We start from the raw sequence: 18,916 nt of genomic DNA, 5'->3' as shown, positions 1-18,916 counted from the left end.
ACATATTTTCAAAGACATCTAGGAACTCGTACTTCCACACGAAAGGCATTGCCATCTTTTGGAGTACACAGGGCTGCGTAACAGAAGTAGGACTGAACTAGTGAAACTTCTCCTTTCCTTTGCATAGAAAAGCTTTTTTTTCTGGTAACCAGCATCTGTCTCCTTGGGACTGGCTGCCCTCTTGGTACTGTATATGCATACATTGTGTAGCTAAAGCAGACATGTTTATATGGTCCTGAGTTGCCCTGCCTCTTCTATAATGATGTTTTGTGGTACAGGCAAGGATTGTTTTTCTTGTTCTGTTCCCATTTCTTGTTTGAAAAAGTACTGCAAAACTGTGATCGCTCATGGTCTGCAGGGTTAGTGTTTAAATGTTCATGACTTGTAGACAGAGCAGTGATTTCCTAATGTGTTTTACTGCATGTGTCTGAATGGGATACAGTTGATGGAACTCTGAAGTTAAAAGTATATTAAAAAAACTTGGGATAGGGTTTGTTGGCAAAGCTGTCTAATCAAATAATCTGTCACACCGATTTTCTCTTGTCCAGAAAGTGAACTAAATGTAGTTCAAGTAACAAATAAACTCAAGAGGGAGTTGTGAAAAAAAAATAATAATAATCTGTATTGTTGTTCAGTAGCTAGTACAAAAAAAATCTTCAAGTTGTGCACTTAACCAAGCTATTTGGAGAACCAGAGCAGAGAAGAATTGCAGTTGTGCTGCTGATAAAGCTTGTCAGAAGGAAGCCAGCCTCTGTCATGTCTGGCTTTAGCCAAAACCTGTAGCCCCTTGCTGTTAGAAACTGTAATAGTCTGAGGCTGGAGAAGGTGATCGGAAGAGCAGCCCTGATCATCTGGTGATCTCTGCTTTTTCCAGACTGTTGTGCATCAGGTTTCTTAAGGTCACTTGGGACCTGCAGGTTCATCTCACTGTTAAATACTTCTGCATAGATCCACTGTTGGTGAGCTCCTCTGTATTTGGCTTGGCTGACCTGGTGAAGTCAATAGTCTTCTATTGACTGTGCCCAGATGAAGCTAGATCAAGGTTCCTGCAAGGAAAGGAAAGTCTTTAATCCTTGCTCTCCTAGTCCCTTATACCCTGGATGGAAAAGTCCTTTCACTGCTTTACTACTTTATAACTGCCTATGTCACTTTCCAAAAGGACTCTATTACCCACTCAGAGAACACAGCTAAGGGGAAATTGCACACTTACCCACTGCTTTCTGTCATGTTATAGTATTCGAACTGTAAAGTCTGGGCCACTGAAGCCACCTCATTGCTGTTTCTGGGAAGTAAGTTATCTTGTACATCTTTAAGGTCCTGTTTACATTACAGACTTGGAAAAATTGCCCTCCATCTTCGCTGTTTAGCTCTTGGTGGGCATGCTCTCCAACAGTAGTAACTCTAAGGCATTTTGGTTGTTTAAGCCCAACTCCTTTTCTGGGTTGAGACACTTGGCATTCTCGATGCACATGCCACAAATGTTTTAATTCTTTGCTTGCAGCATGACACTAAGTAACTTATTTCTCTTGACAAGACATATTTCTTTTGATCAGTTCAGTGAGTAAGCTGGTACTGTGACTACTGGGATCCTGAGGTGAGTAGAATGCATGGGCTTGGAGAGAGAAGCAGCAAATCATCTCCCCAAATTGGGGGAATGAACAAGCATCCCCTGTTCTCCCGACCTCCCTCATTGGCATTTTGCAATACAAGATATGAAGCTAGTGTACTGAGGTAGGAAAACTAAAGGTGAAAAGATGCTCTTTGACTTTATGTCCCATCCAACAGGATGAACTACTGGGAAAGCCATGCTTGTGATATCCTTGTGCTGGAGGACTGGTGACAGCTAAGCAGAGGTATTTCTGAGATTCCTTGATGCTTTGTGTTCCCTCCTGGTAGCTGAGTAAATAGCCCGGCTACTGCTCTGTGGAGTTACCTGGGGTTTTCTGAGGAAGGTTTCTGTCTGCTTAGTTAAACAAGAGCTATGCAAAGACTAACTAAGAAGTAGATTGACAAAACGTGAAAGCAGATACACTGCAGTATTTCTGGGCAAGGAAGAATAGAAGTTCCTATCAAATACCCCAGCTAACTGATGATGCAAGAGAGAGCAGAAGGCGTAATCCCAACTATATAATTTCCTCTCCTGCCTCTCTGTATATTTCTTACTATAAGCTCTTCCAAAATCTGAAAAACAATATCTCTCTTCCCATCGTCTTTATTCTTTCCCATTTCGTAAAATACTCTGTGCCTGCCTCTCACTCTGATACCTTGTTTTGAATTCTACAAAATTTAGTATGGCTTCACCTAGTTTGTCTTTGTGTGCATGTGTCTGTGTGCACACTTTCATCTAAGATGTCAGCAGGAGCATGTTCTGCTCTGGAAATAGAGTTCTGCTATTAACACTGCAAAGACAAAAGCAGGTATAGAAGGACACAAAACAGCATTGGCTCTACAAAAGTAGGGGTTATTAAAAGAACTATTAAAGACTTTTCATTGGCAATGTAGGGACTATGTTTGTCTTATCTCAAGGCTCTTAACACTGGTGTATCCAAGCACAGAACTTAGTGAAAGGTCATGTTTTGGGGACAGAAAATTCTCATTCAAAGCAAAACAGTAAGGATTAAGACACTTGTATTCAGTCTCTTGCTCTGCTGCAAATTTGCTCAGATTGATCCGGGGCAAGCCACATAACCTCTTTATGATATGATTTGTCAATCTATAGGTTGAGAATTATAACACAAATGCTTTAAAGACTAGGTAATGCTTGAAGCATATATAAGGATGTTCAGATGGGCAGTTATTTAAAAATTACAATATGAAAACTATTTCCTGCTTAAATAGATGTTGAGCTTCAGCAGTGATGGAGGTGATACCTTTTAGATGGAAGCATATTGTTCCTAAGGCCAACTAAGAGGTTTTCTGGGGGAAAAAAAAATATTGGAGTTTGGTAGAAAACAAGACCTTGCCTTTGGTGGGGAGAGCAAACTGTTTTACTTGGGTGCAGTAAGGGAAAATAGAATAGAGCCCAAAATACAGAAGCAGAAGGCTGTTTTGTTCTCATGGATAGAGTCTGTGTCTGGGATAGCTGCTGCTTGTGGAAGGGGTTGTACATGGGAGTGGTGAAAGCAATCAGAGATGTGTGCTTAGGGGACCTAAGGTTCTCTCCAGGGTTACTAGCCTTACAACACAGTGACTTGTGTGAAGTCCAAGCAGTGCTATTGGCCTCAAAAGTGTGAAAGGGTTGTCTTCTAATGACCCCTTTGTAACTGTTGTTTCCTTAAATAACACAGGGGCTGAGAAAGGTCTCTTGTCATTGAACTCCTCTTTCCCCAGTAGACAAGATAAGAATGTGTGTACACAAGTCTGTTCTGCCCAGCTTAGGTCTCCTAATTATTATGTATGTTTTTTGCCCTGTGCAGATAGCACTTCACTGACTTGCTTGAGAGAATACAATAACAGAGCCTTCATAAAATGAAAAAAAAAAAATCACAAACCCCCAAAAGTAACTAGATCTCTCCCTCTGTTGCATTTGCCTTATTCACAAAAAGCTAGCCTTATCTACAAGTGAAATCAAGTTTGTTTGGCATGATTTGCAGATTACTCCTACATTAGACCAAATGAAATTTCTGTCAGTCAATCAGTCAGCTTGCTGGAAAGTTGATCATTATTCCATTACAAAATATTTTTAAAAAATTAAAAATATTAATCTATCAAAACCAGAGTAGTCATTACAGCATGAAAATAAAGTCTCCAAGGAAAGTCTCTATCAGTCCTCTCTTGGAAGAGCCAGCAAAAGTAGAGATATGTGTTTGCAATTCTTGCTTCCTTTCTGGGGAGGGGGATTGCATGTCTCAAAGAACTGGTACTGCCTGTAGCTCCATCAGCCTACAGCACTCCAACAGTGCTCTGTGCAAGGCTAACGTTGAGGGGAAAGTCCTTGCTCTGCATTTGGACCAGGCGTGAGCAGAACTGGTGACCTCAAAGGCCAGAGGCTGCCTTATGAAAGTCGTCCCAATGGGTAGCACTTACTAGAGCACCTGTGGGTATGCTGTGCTCAGAGGCAACAGACCAAGTGGCCAGGACTGTTCCTGCCCCTGCCGCAGGGAGAGAGTGGTGGTTCCAGGGCAGAATTCGGATGGGATGGCAAACAAAGGCTGTGCTCACAGGGCAAGCTGGTGCTGCTGTTGCATGTGCAGTTCTGCCTTGTAGTTACCCAAACTGAAGTTTTTGGCTTCCAGGTCTGCCAGCTTTATCTTAGAGTCATAGAATCATAGAATGGTTAGGGTTGGAAGGGACCTTCAAAGGTCATCTAGTCCAACCCCCCTGCAAGGAGCAGGGACATCCCCCACTAGATCAGGTTGCTCAGAGCCTCATCCAGCCTGGCCTTGAATGTTTCCAGGGATGGGGCATCCACCACCTCTCTGGGCAACCTGTTTGAGTCCTTTCTAACCTCGTCCTGGTACTTTTTTAAAAAACACATGTACTGTAAGGATGGCCATGTTGAGATCAGTTTTTCCTTCTTTATTCTTCAAGGGGAAGACAAATTAGCTAAAGCTGTGAGTAGAGCTCAGCAAGTGCTGTGTGCAGAGGGGTTTGTAAAAGAAGATGAAGCCTACTGAAGTTCCAAAATCAGCTTGCAGGATTCTTGTCCTTTTTCTTGGGGAATTCAGGTTGGCAGATCAGGCCCAGCCAGCAGAGACTATTCCTTTCTGTCACTCTCAGAAAGGAAGAGCCAGGCCTATGCACAGCTGCTGTCAAGGCAGGGGAAGCTCCATTTGTCCATTTGCACTAGGTCAGAAGAGATTAATGTTATATTTCTGCACCACTCGGTAAATACCCACCTTACCCAAGCAGCCCTCTGTCAGCAGCAGCCCATTTCCAGTGTACAAACCCACCATTGTCCTGTTTATATCAGTTAATTTGGCCTTGTGGATCCTGTGCCAGGCAATCACATGGCTCCCTCCTTGCCTCACCTCAGCCTGGATAAAAGTTAAAGTACAAAATCAAAACATCGGCTGTTGGGAGAGCAGGCCATTCCCACCCGGGTCTCCCATTCACTGAGAACACACCCCAGAGCTAACCTCTGCACAGTCAGGATCCAGACAGACAGCATCTTTCTGGGAAAAATTGCTTTCTGTCAAAATCAGCTCAATGCACTCACTTTGACTGCTCTTGAACTGTATCCTGCCCAGGCCCTGACCCTGTGTGCCTCCTCCAGCCTCTCTTGCTACTGTGCATCAGGAATCTTCATCAGGAGTCTTCATGGGGCAACAAGGTCATCACTGAGTCCCTGTCTGACATCAGACTTCTGTTGGAAACACACTGGGTGCTGGTTTTGTCCTTATTGCCTCTGCTTGGGTCAGTTCTTCCCTGATACGGTTGGTGAGATTCCTTGCTTACAATCTTAGGCCCTACTAATGCTTATGTCCTACTAAAGCTCTTGTCTTCTGTCTCTTCAACATTTAAAGCATCTTGGAGTTTCTGCTGGGCTGGGACATCACTTGGGTGTACAAAGGTATATTGTGTGTATGTTCCATTTGTATTGATTCTGCTTCCTGGAAAGACGTATGATCTGAATTGTCACCTGCAACATTCAGGTAGACAGATTCTGCTGTAGTCTTAAAACTGTGGATGAGTCTTCTCTCTGATTCCCATTTTCTAAACTAACCTGTTTTCTGTGCCGTCTTCGTATGTACCCTTCACCGTAAAAGCCCTCCATTTTGACATCCTTAGGCTGTCTTGTCTTAAGGACAGCCGATCAGAATGACACAGCTTGTCCCCACGCGGCCCAGGGACACGCTAGGGCATACCATTAGTCCGTATGGCATCTGTTAAGATCTCTGGTTGAAGGGGTAGTGAGGAAGTTGCACTGACAGACTTCAATAAAGCAAGGATGGTTTACACTGGCTGTGAATTTGGCCGTTCCTCTTTTTTGCATATTCTCAAGTTTCTACAGATTCTGATTGTATGAAAAGTTTTAGCCTAATTTAATCAGTGCTTATGGCCACGTTTATATCTGAACCATGCTGCATTGGCCTCCTCATCTGAAAACGTCTGCCCTTTGCTTCTCCTGGTGTTGTACAGTCTTGCCTGAAATTAGATTCTGGCATTTATATTAAGAAATATCCTCTTAGGCCCTACTTTTTTTTTTTTTTTTTTTTTTTTTTGGCCTAGCATAAGAGAATGATGCTTTTATTGAGGTGTGTTTGTGTGTATTTTCCTTTCGAAAAGGCCTCTGGTTCTTCTTTATCTGTTAAGGATATTTTTATATATTTGAGCACTGGACATCTAGATGTGAGGTGGAAGCATAGGAGAGAGACAAGTGACGGAGCGCAGTTTGGAAGGTGGAGAGTGAGTAGCAAGGGACAAGCAGACCCTGGAGGGCACCTCTGTGTGAGACAGGCTTTCAGTGCCGGGCTGTGCGTGCTAGGCACGTGCCCGAGAGGCTTGCGTGCTTACATGGAGAGGGATCTTCAGCTAGGTACTGGTACGTTGCTGTGAATATGCAGTGGAATTGTATGAGCGTGGAAATGCGTGCGGGAACTGTGAAAGCACACGGACTCCAGCAGCAGGCAGTGTGCATGCAGAGCTTTGAAAATGTGTCTTTCACGAGGCTCGTTGCGTGCGCCAGTTCTGATGTTTGTGTATGTTTCTGAGGGTCTGTGTCTATGGCTTTTGTGCCTGGGAATATGCACTGTTATCCCGAATGTCTGATCTCATGTGCCAGAATTTATTCCAGTGTGGCTTCATAAGCTGCGCTGAAGTGACATCTGAATTAACGCTGCTTTGAAATGGGACTCGGGCGCGCTTCTGAGTTTGTGCGTGTACGGGCAGCCGATGCCCGAGTGGAGCGATCAGGCTGTGTCAGCGTGCATGTCCACACGCTGCGTGTGTGTGGAGTCCTGTGTTTGCGTGTGACGGTGCCTGCGACACGCACGTACGAAGTGGCAGGCTGCTGTGCTCTGCGTGCGGACCGCTCTCGGGGCGGAAGGGCCCGCCGGCATGCCCACGCGGGGCGTGAGCAGATGTCCACAGCGCACCTTTCTGTTCAAGGTGTTGCTTAACCCTAAACTCCAAAGCCGGGGCCCACGAGAGACAGAGTAGTGGGTAGGAGGGAAGGGGACCGTGCGCCGCCGCTGCGGCCGTTCCCGTGGCGGGACCGGGCTGGGGCTGCGATTTCGCGTCACCCGCGCCGCCGGCGGCCCCGCCGCGCCAGGGCCAGCAGTCCCGGCGGCCCGCACTGCGCCCCGCGGGGTCGGGGCCACGCGGCTCCCGCTCCCCCGCCCCGCCGCGTGTCCCGGCGCTGCGCGGGGCCTCCGGGCGCGCTGCGGTGCCGGTGCCGGGTCCGGCGGCCCCCCCGGCCGTGCCTCCCCCAGCCGCGCTCCAAGCCCAGCCCCCGCGCGGGAGCCAATAGCCGCCCTGCCGTCTCCATCCGTCTCCCGGCGTTAAAGCTACAGCGGGGCTCGGGGCGGCGAAATCCCCCGTGTCCGCGTCCTGCGCGCCGCCCGCCTTCCGCCGCCGCCAGTGTGTCCGCACGCGGGTGCGGGAGCGGAGCGGCGCTGCCTCCCCGCCGCCCGCCCCGCTGCCGGGCTCGGGCCGGCTCCTCTTCCCAGGGCTCCCCGCCCGCTGCACTTTAGTTGTTCTCCCGTGTTTTTTATTTCCTTTTCTTCTTTCTTTTTCTTTCTTTCTTTCTTTCTTTTTTTTTTTTTTTTTTCTTCTTCTCCAACCGGGAATGCTCAAACTGGACTGATGGACATTTCCGAGCTGTGCATCTCCGACCCGCTCGGCTACCACAACCAGTGAGTGTGCCGCGCCGTGCCGGGACCGGGCGGGCCGGGGGCGGGCGGGGGCCGGCGCTGCATCCCGCTGCGGGTGGGACGGGGCAGCGGCCCCGCTGCCTCCCTGCCGCAGGACCGCCGGCCTCCCGCCCCCGCGGGGCACCGCCTGTGCCAGCCGCACCTGAGCGGCGGGGCGGCGCGCACCTCCGCGCGGGCAGGTGCGGCAGGGGCCGGGAGCAGCGCTTTGGGGGGGCGGCGTGCTGCTTGCTCGCCTTGTAACTTCTCCCTCTGGTGCTTCACCTCCTAGGAGCAGGCGGCTACCAGCGACCAGTCCTTCCTGCGCAGTTTTACTTTCTGCCTGTGCTGGGATTTTTATTAGGTGAATTACTAGGTGTTTATAAAGAGATGCGCATATAAAATTACACCGAGTAGATGCACTACAGCGCTGTCTTTTATTTGACAAGTCCCCCCTTTTTTTTTTTTCACCTGAAATGCCGGGTGGAAATTTAGTTTCCCACAGTTTGGATAGCCTGCCCGGGGAAGGAGCGGAGCGGGGGGCGCTGGCACGCAGGCATCCCGCTCTGGGAGCGCTGGCTGCTGCCTCCGCACCTGCTACTGCGCTTTGTATGGGCTGTGCCTGGCCGTGCCGTGCTTAACATCACTTCAGCACGTTAAGTTCGGTGTGATCCTGTTGGGGAAGTTAGGAAACAAGGCAAAATCATCTCGGCGTTGGCATCCAGCTGACTGGGGCAATTCGCGCTAGATGCGTTTCTCCTCTCCGATAAATCTCACCCTGAGCAGGGTCCCCTTTTGTGTGTTTGCGTGTTAATCCGTGTGTCACCTACGCAGGTTCTGTGGTGTCATCAGAGGTGAGAGTGAAGTAATTTTGCCTGTTTCACTGCTTTTGTTTTATGAACACATTATATTTAGTAAAATTAAAACAATTAAAACCAAACAAAACCATCTCAGTGATACTTACCCCTCTTTCCTTATTACAGCTGTCTTTTATCTGTCTTCCTGTCTCTTGTTTCCTGATATTCCATCTGTCCTGACACTCATTTCTTCTTCCTTTAATCCCCTGCTTCCAGCAGTTTCATTACAATGAGACTTACTATTGTTAATAGAAATTAATAATCTAACCCATGTGATTTTCTTTTCCCCACTTGTGGCTGCTTCATTTTGAATTAAAAATAAACAAACAGTTTCTTAAGGGAAATGTATTCTATGTACTGCTAGGAGTCTTTTCATATTAAGGCAAATATAGAAAGTGCATTTACCTTCATTTAAAAAAAAAAAAGGAACAAAATGCCACAGTCAAAAGCTAGATCTTCATCACTTACTATATTGTCTCTTAACTTTTTCCTTTTATTTTTTCTACGTTTGGAATAGCATTAAAATAGTGAGGAGTGATCTGCATGTTGTATTACTGTTCACCTCTTACTTTTCCATGGGCTCTCAGTCAGCTCTTGATAATGTCAAGCGCAGATTACCCACCTTCACAACTCCTTGGCCGCTGAGTAGATGGATGAAGGTGGCCCTCGGGGAAGTGCCACTGAGTCCCTATGGCTTTAAAGTAGACAGAGTGCTGCTCTTTGAGATGAGAAACTGTTGGAGAGGTCTCTGTTTGGAGAAGTGCTTGGCTTGGTTCTGTGTGCCTGCTAACCTTCTCTTTAATATTGTTCAGGTTGGGGAAGAGAGACAGAGGGATATAATTTAAAACAGCTCAACCTCTATTTTTCAATCTCTTTTTAAAAAAATAGTTCAAGGAGTACAACGGTGCAGGGAAGTATGGCTAAGTCTGAAAAAAGTTACTGAGAGAAGGAAAAGATGTGAGAAGCCTTAAAAATATAGTGTGTTTAAAGGTATATGTGCAGTGCGTCAGGTACTGATTTGCTTTACGTTCTGATTTTGTTAAAGTTAGATTTCAGATTGCATTCCTGTAGCTGAGGATAAAAGTTGGCCCAATATATATCCCTTTAGCCATTTTTTTTTCTCCCACTGTAACACCATTATATTGTGAATGTATAATGTAAATATAGGTATTGGATGTGTGTCTGTATCGCTACCTAGCTGTGTGAGCATGTTACCCTTATTGTACTGACTTATTCTTCTGATTGCTAACCATTGAAAATATTTTAATAGTTATTTTCCTTTTTTAAGAAAGTACTGCTTTTAATTATGTTGACAGCAATTTTTGTCAAATTAAATCTTAAATTAGGAGTGAATTTAAAAATATTGCAAGCTGCCTCTTCTTGTTTAGTTGCTTGTTAAGCTATAGGAAAAAATAGGAGAAAGAGTAAAATGTAGGAAGAGAAGAGGACGTGGTCACTCAATACGTGATCCATACAGTTACCTAGAAACTGTATTTCACCTCACAGTTATTGAGAGAGAGAGAATGACCAAGGCAAAGGAGAGAAGAGGTGACTCTTTTCACCTTGGAGTTTAAGGAGAACTTAATTTTTGTAACAGTCGGACCCAATAAGAGTCTGAACAAAAGCTAAGCAGAGGAATTAATTGTCCCTAATCTCACTCTTCAGGTTTTGGATTTGTCTTCCTCAAGCAGTGAAATTTTCCTTTCCTTTGCCTGCGCGTTTTGATCTGCATGATCACACCAGGAACCTGCGGAAGTTCTGGTCAGCGGGTTGTGTGCTTTTCCTCAGTGCAGGATCTTGCGGGGAGAGTAAGAAAATGCTTCCTCCTAATTTTGACCCTCTGTGCCTGTGTCCTAAGGCAGCATATGTATTTCATTTCTTGCATATGAATCCACTCTCTTGCAACTGCTTACTACCTTCTGGTACTCACCTTTGGGAGAATTATACCTGGGGTAGGTGATGAGGCTTCAAGGAAGGAAGGAAGGAGCTTTTGTATGAGTTCGGATTGGGGAACTACCACAGACAGTGATTTGTACCTGCAGTGTGTCCCTCAGGTGAGGGCATATGGCGAGAACACGTTAGTTACACTGTACTGACAACGTCTGTCTGCAGTACAGCAGGAAGGGCATGCGTGTGCAGACACCACAGCTGTACACTCCGACATATAAAAGATGTGATTATATTCACACACAAATACATGTGTGCATCTATAAATATTTATGTGTAGGTATATGCACATACGTGTGTATGGTCATACCGAATATTGGTGTTGCATCGCGCTCATACGCAAACCTAAGGCTGTTTCAAAGGAGAGTGAAATACGGTGTTTTTACTTTTCCGTATTAACTTCCACATCTCGGAGAATTTTTTTCTGCCTAGTTATAGTTGCCACTAGAAATGTTGATAGGATGACAAAATTCCTATCTCTGTTTCTAATTAATATTCTACATGACAGACAGAAACTGACCAAGGAACCATGGTGAAGGGAAAATAAAAATCACTGGCAAATGAGGGCAACCTGCCAGATGCTATGTCTCTTACACTGTTTCCTCTGATGTACAAGAAAGACACATGAGTCATTGATCTGATAAAAATGAAAATTATTTTATGAACAGAAGGAAAAAGTTGAAAGGAATAAGTGATAATATTTGACAGAGAGACGGAAAGGTATAACATTGGAATTTTAAGTCGATGGAGGAGTGAATTCCAGACCCTGCAACAGAGAATTAACAAAGTTGTTGTCACGGACTGTAATGCACAGACTGAGGAAATGTGACTTGATTTCAGAGGTTACTGGAAATCTCCATATTCCGTGAATGGGAGGAAATCTGAGTCAGAGAAGCTGAATGCAACTGTCTGCTCTGAGTATCTCTGAGAGTCTGGGATAGGGAGGAGTTGTTAATTGGGGAGAATGGGGAAGGAGTTGTTTGTTTTATTGACAGAATAAATTGAAAAACTTCTGTAAGGGAAATGGCCTGTTTACTGGTTTCTGACGAGGTTCCCATCATAGAACAGGGTCTCGGTACACTAAGTTTATTGAGCACAAGGCTGATGAGGAAACTAGTACCTTTAAAGTGTTCGTATTAACTTTTCCCCCCTCTTCCAATTCCACTTGAAAAGTAAAGATGATCTCATCATTATCAATTATTGAGAAATATGGAAAGATCAATATATTTGAAAAATATGATTTTTTTTCATTGTATTGATTTGAAGTAATCAATAAATATTGCATTTAGCCTGAGAGGGGAAAGACTTTGGAGAGGCTGCATCAGAGAAAGTTGCTGTGACAGAGATTTCACATCCCGTTTTCTTCCCCTCCAAAAGAACATTGCTCTGCTCTCAGCCTTCTCCACTGTTACTCCCCAGCCCCGTTTCTGCGCTGTTACTACTGCTCGAAATTTCATGTCATTTGAAAACACCTCTATTCTTCAAGCCATTTTAGTTCAACAAGAAGTTTCATGTGTTGTGTCAGTGGGTCTCTCTACCAATTTTTCCAGAGCTCAAAGGACACAAACTCTCGCAGGAATGGAAGAAGGGAGAAGGTACAAGGTTTAAACCTGAGACTAAATGAACTTCACAGGTTCTATTGGGAGAACGGTAGAATTTCTCCAAAGAGTCTAAAATGTCTAAGAGAGATTTAATTAAGGAAAGAAATAGTAAAAGTAGAAAAAGATGGTGATGAAGCTTGGATATAAAAGCTAAAATCCTTTCCCCTACTCTGATTCTAACTTGCGCTACCCGGTTTAGGAGTCGGGGGTCGTAGCAGCAGCTCGTGTTGCACGTCAGCCCTTCTGCTGTAGGTTGCAGAGACTGGGAAATTCTTCCCAGTAAGACCTGTTCTTTAGTCCATGGAGCTACTGACGGTAACTTACAGCCAGGGAGGACAACAGAGTTTTTAGTTCAGACAGTGTGAACAAGTAAATTTAGCATCCGGCCAGTACCCAGCAGCGAGGTTCCTAGGTAGTGCTGCTATAGAAACTGGGGGGGGGCGGGGGAGGAAAGATCAGAGCTTCCACGGCAAACTATGAATCAGATGGTTGTTTGTTTAGCAAAGGCACTTAACAAAGAAGATGTTAGCAGTACTTGGCTATGGTGACCTTGCTGAAAATAGGAAAATGATTATTTCTTTCTGTCTGTCTGGTATGGGCTGCATTTGAGTTGGGAATGTAGTCACCTTTATGTAGCTTCCATGTGTAAAGTGCTTTGTGACTGTCATCAAGAAGAGAACATAATTTTAGTAGTATTTTTATTAGCATTTATTAGTAATAGCTATTGACCTAGTGGGTTTTAGTTCTTAGGAGTTAAATTGCAGTAACTTACTCTCTGCACTTGTTTCCCACCTTGCTATGCTGCCTTTCTAAAGCTTTGCCCTGTCTCTTCAGAGCAGTTGAGATGCCCACAAAATGATCCTTGCAGCTGGAGCACGGTGCGCTTTGATTCTTCCAGTGCTTCAGAGTCTGGCTGCTGGCAGTGACTGTCCGTGAGGAGAAACATGCCTGCTCAAGGTGGAACGCACTGTATAATAATATATTTGTCATGTTTGTAATTGCAAATGTAATTAGCAAACAAGCTCTGGGGGATTGAGGACTTGAAACTTTCACTGCACATCGTTTGACCCTATCTTGACTGGACTGGAGCTTGTATGATACTGTTAACCCTTCCTGTTCTTGCAAAGAAATGCTCCTTCTAGTCTGACTGCTGCTAAGTTTCTTTTTTTTTTCCCCTTTCAGGTCCCTTTTTTTTTTTTTTTTTTTTTTTTTTGCTACGAGCAGCATTGTACCCGCATTTGCTTATACCTTCTTTTATTGTGACGGCAAGTGCTTATGTTCATCCCGCGACACACGCACTAATATTTCCTCTCCTAGCACTTCTGACACAGTCTGGAAAGCATTCTGCAATGCCCTTTGTGAAGAGCACTGTGTACCAGTAAGTGCTTTTGCATACTGAGCTGTTCAGTGCATTCCTGTCACCACAGGCAACGTTACTATTCAGTGCCCCTTGCACTCCGCAAAGACAACTTGCGAAAAGCAGGTGGCAAGCTGTTATCACACAACCTGCGATGGCTCTGTGTCCCCGCTGAGCTGGAATTTTCTTACACTCCCTTTCTGAATGGGGGAGGAATAAATATGTAAGAAATCCTGTTCATTTTGGGGGATCCTGGCAAATCTCAGTCTTGTCAGCTACCCTTAGGATGACTTTGTCATCCTATAAAGAATATTCTTGATCTGTAAGGATTTAGTGAGCAACACAGAATCTGTTCATAAAGTCAAAAACATATGTGTCCATAGGAAGCAAAGAGGGCTACTTTGCTTTTTCATGTGAATATTGTGTCTTATTTGTTTTCTTTTTTGTTTTCAAGATAGGACTTAAATCGCAATAAAATCTGTGATAGGACTCTTCTTGTTTTGGATAGAGGGTTTTTTTTTTCTTGCATTTTTGAGTATGTGAGAGGGAGTAGCTCAAATGTAGAGAGGGATGGCTGTTTTTATACAATTTTTGTCGTGACCGTAAGGGCATCTTGCAAATGTTGCATCCTGTTGAAGGCTTGGAAGGAAAAGAAAGCCTATTCTAGTTTCTTCTTAGTAGGTTCTTTGATGAGAACCCCTTCCTTCAGTCCCAATTTTCCTTTTCCATTTCCTGGAAATTATGTTGGATTTACCATGTATTTTAAGGGTCATATATTTTTGTTAAATTAGAATAGCCTATAACGTGAGTGAGAGAAGTGAGACCTCCAGCTCAGAGTATCCTGCATAACAGGAGACAATTTCTTATCACACCTTTTGTTTTGAATTGATTGTCTGTGTTTTACTGCAGCTGGTTTTAGTTGAAGATTTCTTCTTGCTCTGTGTCTACTGTTCTGAAAGGCTTTTTGTACATACCGCATATTTAGAAGTGTTATTTTTAATTTTTCCCTTTTTTCTCCTGGCACTTTAAAGTTGCCTTTAGTAATAATGGCCCTCAATCTCCGGTGATGGAGCCGTCACTGTGAACAATGCTGGTGAGTGTATTGTCTCGCTGTCCTTTTGCTCAAGAGAAAGGTCAAAAGAACAGCTTTAAAAAAATGTTCAATTCTCCCATTACGATTTTGCATACGGAGATGATAATTTTAAGAATGTGTAAGCACTTGGGTGAAAATAAGACAGAAATATGATTTTCCATCAGTTGCCGCAAGTATTTTTTTTAAATGTGCTGACATGAATGATTACAAACCAAATTTCTCACTGAGATTTACACCATTTACAACAGCTGAAAATAAGGACACTAGAGAAGTATTCTGCAACAGATTTTATTTTTCTAAAGTCTTCTGTGTTGTTTTTGTTTTTATTCAGTCAATCTGATGGGGTTCATTCTCAAACATATTATTTGTTTCCTGATTTAAGAAATTGTATTTACCTAGATGAGTTTTTCATAGATGTGGCAGCATAGCAGTAGAGAACATAGGGTGTTACTGATTTCGGGGATTTGGTTTAGAATTTTTTTTTAGTGCACATAACCAGAATTAGCCGATAGGCATTTTCGATGCGTGCATTTTCTTCATACTTTGCTTTTTATTTTTTAAAACAATCTCTGATTTATACAGCGATTTTGAGGAGTTGCTGTTGTTTTATTTTTCTTTGCTTCTGGACCGTGTACGGGATGTGATTGCTATCTAGTTTTAAGACTTCAGAAAGTGCTGTAGAGGAAGAAGAGCAATTTAATTCTTTAGAACACGTAAATTCAGTCCTCCTTCAGCTCCTTTTCAGACATACATCATGTTGCATCTACTTTTATCTCTAAGAGTTTAGTTCAGTTTCTTCATAGTTTTTGTATTTCTGTCGATGAGGGTTTTTTGGCAATTTTTGTAGATGAAGGCTGTAATGGTACCGGGAGACACGGAAAACATTCTCTTACAAAACTAAAAATGTTGGTGTCTATTGCCTGACACTCTTTAGTAGGCAATTTTTGTTATCAGGTTCATCAGTAGTGCAGAGGTATCTGGCTGGCTCAGGGCTCTCCATACACCTGACTACATGGAGCAGCGATTTCCAAGCGTCGATGCGCAGCCTGCGATGCAGCCTGACCAGGGACTGGGGCAGGGAGGGGGCCACAGCTGTCTGGTACAGTCGAGACTCGCATTCAAAGCCAAGGAAATCCTGACACGGGAACTTGCATTTCGGTGCTTGGACTTTTGTGAAGGACATTGACTTTACTTTTTGTGGTTTCTTTTTACCGTAATAGATTTTTAGCAAATTTTGAAAATGAAGAAGTGTATCGCTGTGTCCGTATGCGTTACTTTACATAGATGATGCCAGACGCATCTCCTTCGGAATAATTCATACAAGTTGCGTAGTGGCCCGAAACACGCTGTAGAGGGCTAGAATCAGTCCAGGTGTGAGAGAAACAATTTTTGTGCATATAGGGAACTGTAAGTGCATGGATGGATGTATATCAGAATGTGTGTGTACACACTTCATTTTATGTACATGTGCACATAGTATAAATTAATAGAACACACATATACATGAAATAGATAATTTTATATATAACCACATGTTCATTCGATATTGCAGAGTGTACTGTTTCACTTAAGCATTTATCCATACAGTGTCTCTTTGTACACGTATTCAAGCCTCTCTGCATATGGTTGCATATTTCTGTGTATATATTCATGTATAAATGTATTAACAAAATAAGGATAGGTATGTCTGTCTTCATCACAAGGTTGTTCTGAGTCTTTCTTAATTAAGGTTTTTAAAATATATGGATAGCCTTGCGTAGAAGGTGTTCTATAAATATAGAATGCGGTACAAATATACCATGTGTAACATTTGCATTGATGTTTCTCTTAAAAAATTTATAATTATAGGTTATATAGGGTTAGGTGCTACTAAACAAATACAGTTAGATTTTCTGTTTATAAATCAATGCATATCAGAATTTGTGATTTTTAAAGAGGAGTAGAGATTTTCTTTAAGTAAAATATCAGAAAGGAATTTGAAAAATGGTGTGCAGAACATAGATCCAGTTATAACGTTGTCCAGATAAAGCTGGGCTCGTGTTGTAGCCAGAAAAGTCAGTAGTTTGGAATTTCTTTTTTGTTTAGTTTTTGGTTATTTTGAAAACTTTTTTTTTCTTCTTTTTTTTTTTTTTTTCTTTTTAATGTGATTTTAGTTTTGGAAGGCACAAAATACAGTGTGCTTCCCCTTATGGAATCCCTTGCTTAGAAGGTTATTTGACGATGAGTTACTTTGGTTTTTTATTTCAATACTAACAGTGTTTCTGACCGTTCTCTTTTTATTCTTTTAGAAGTGTTTTGTATTTTAAAACAGAGCGGTTCCTTTTCTTCTAGCATTTACAGCTAGGGGACTGTCGTTGCAGAAAGAACTGTAAGCCCTAATCACTGCCCATGATCATTAGTTCTCTACTAATACAGACTGTCTAGGTTGAAATTTCCCCTCTTCAGTTCCTATTCTAACATGGACTTATTTAAAAAATATCAACAAATTTAATTCCACAGCCTTTTTAAAATAACATAGTTATGAAACAAAACCCAAAAAGCTCTCACAGTACAGTGATTTATACATGGTTTAATAAACTAATTTTTCTTAGAATTTTCCCCTCAGGTGTTTAGGGAAAAACACCCCTGCCCCTTTAATTGTTGGTTGAAAGAAGGAAAAATACCTGCTTTCGGCTGCTCTGCTTTTTCAACATACTATTACTTTGCTTCGGTCTCTGCAAAATGTTATATGGATTCAATTCCCCTGTTGGACCAAGAGTTAAAAATTAATTCATGAATAATAAAAGCCAATCAGTCTTGTTGAGTTTAAGAAGGATTAGAAGAAAGGTTTTTGTACAGAAGCAGTTATATATCTTGGTGGTGATGTTGTTGGACTAATAGATATTGTACTAGGTCCCACTGGTTATCTGATAAAGGTAGATGATTTGCAAATAGGATTGTTATCCCGATGACTAACGAGTCTAATATTGGATGGATTAAAAGAGGTTGGGCGGCTGGTGTCTGTTATAAGTTCTTGATTCCCTCTGAGGAGATAATTTATTTTATTCAAATGCGTAGATTGAAAAGGGACCAGGTAAATACATACCATAAAGGAGCGTTCGTGCTGCCTGGCTGCAGCTGGGACTTTCAAGGGAGGCGATGTGGCTCGGGTACCGAATTGCACTGTGTGTCAGCGCGCCCGTGGTGGGTGGCTGTCCTAGCGTGGTGGGAGGCCTGTGTGGACAGCAGACTCTCCTGCGCTCAGAGTGTGTAACTAATAGGAGGTGGGCAGAAAAAAACTCATGACCCCCTTCAGACAGAGGAAGGGTTTGCACCCAAAATTTTGTGATGCAAAACCCGACCTGGTCCCTGCATAGATCTGCTGTGTAATACTGGAGGCGGAGAAGAGGAAATACTAGACATGGCTTCGGAGGAATGAGAGCATCCAGAGGGACGGAGACCTCATTTTTGTTTTAAAAAGAGCTTAAGCCAGAGTTTGGGGGAAGCCGGTGGACAGAGGTGGCTTGTTTCAAGGACAGTGATGGAGCCTGACGTGGGGTGTAGGCTGCTCTTCTGCACCAGGCAGCCACTCAGCACAGTTAGGTTGAGGTCTGGGGAAGGGAGGAGGAAGATAGGGCAGCCGTGGACTAGAGGAGGAATGGATAAATCTTTTCAAATATCTGAGCTGCTTAGAACTACAGAGCCTTAGTGAGGGAACCATCTTGAGCAACACATTCTCCTCCTGTAAGAGGAGTTTGCTGTCACGCTTGAGAGCCACAGCATCTCTGTCTTTCAGCTGTCGTTGTGGGAAAACTTGCAAACACAGGATCTTTGGGAGGTTAAAGACAGCGATAATCAGCCTGCAGGCGACTGGCTGTTAGATTTGGGTAGAAATAAAGGCAGCATGGAGAGAAGCGTCCTTTTTTCGAAAGGAGAATAGTTTTGCTTCCTTCAGGGGGGCACTGGCCGGTGACTGTGCCTCCACCTGCCCTGGCTCCAGCACAGGTAGGAGCTGGAAGAGCTCTGCAGCCATCTGCAGGGCTTGGCCGACAGTGCGCTGGGCACCCGCTCCTGCGACAGGAGAGCAGCCGTCCCACCTTTCTGCCTGGAGAGGAGCCATCCCGCCTTTCTGTCCGCAGGTCAGCTCTTCAGAAACGTTCAAATTCCTTTGTCCTCTAAAAAGTACACGTGGGTTTCTGCCGGGCATCTTGGAAGTGCTCTCGTTACTGCATTAACGGAGAAAAGTTTTCATGTTTATGAACCTTGTGGAGCCTCAGGGGAGGCTCTCTGTC

At 43.7% G+C, this 18,916-nt stretch overlaps 1 protein-coding gene across 2 annotated transcripts in view; it reads left to right on the top strand.

Annotated features, from left to right (window-relative positions):
- The window catches only part of ESRRB (estrogen related receptor beta), a 102,295-nt gene that overhangs the window by 8,922 nt on the left and 74,457 nt on the right, over positions 1 to 18,916 (top strand). The window contains exon 1 of one of the 2 annotated variants that reach the window (XM_086748735.1): positions 7,746 to 7,796. The exons of the other annotated variant lie outside the window; for it this stretch is intronic. Within the exon in view, the coding sequence (XP_086604861.1) occupies positions 7,747 to 7,796 (50 nt within the window). The 5' untranslated portion in view covers position 7,746. Of the gene's footprint in view, positions 1 to 7,745; positions 7,797 to 18,916 lie in introns of those variants that run through there. 2 annotated transcript variants of the gene reach the window in all.

This window comes from Chlamydotis macqueenii, chromosome 5 (assembly GCF_036417535.1).
Source record: "Chlamydotis macqueenii isolate bChlMac1 chromosome 5, bChlMac1.mat, whole genome shotgun sequence".
Taxonomy (NCBI): domain Eukaryota; kingdom Metazoa; phylum Chordata; class Aves; order Otidiformes; family Otididae; genus Chlamydotis; species Chlamydotis macqueenii.
Note: the sequence above shows the minus strand (reverse complement) of the source record. Positions and strands in the feature narration are given on the sequence as shown.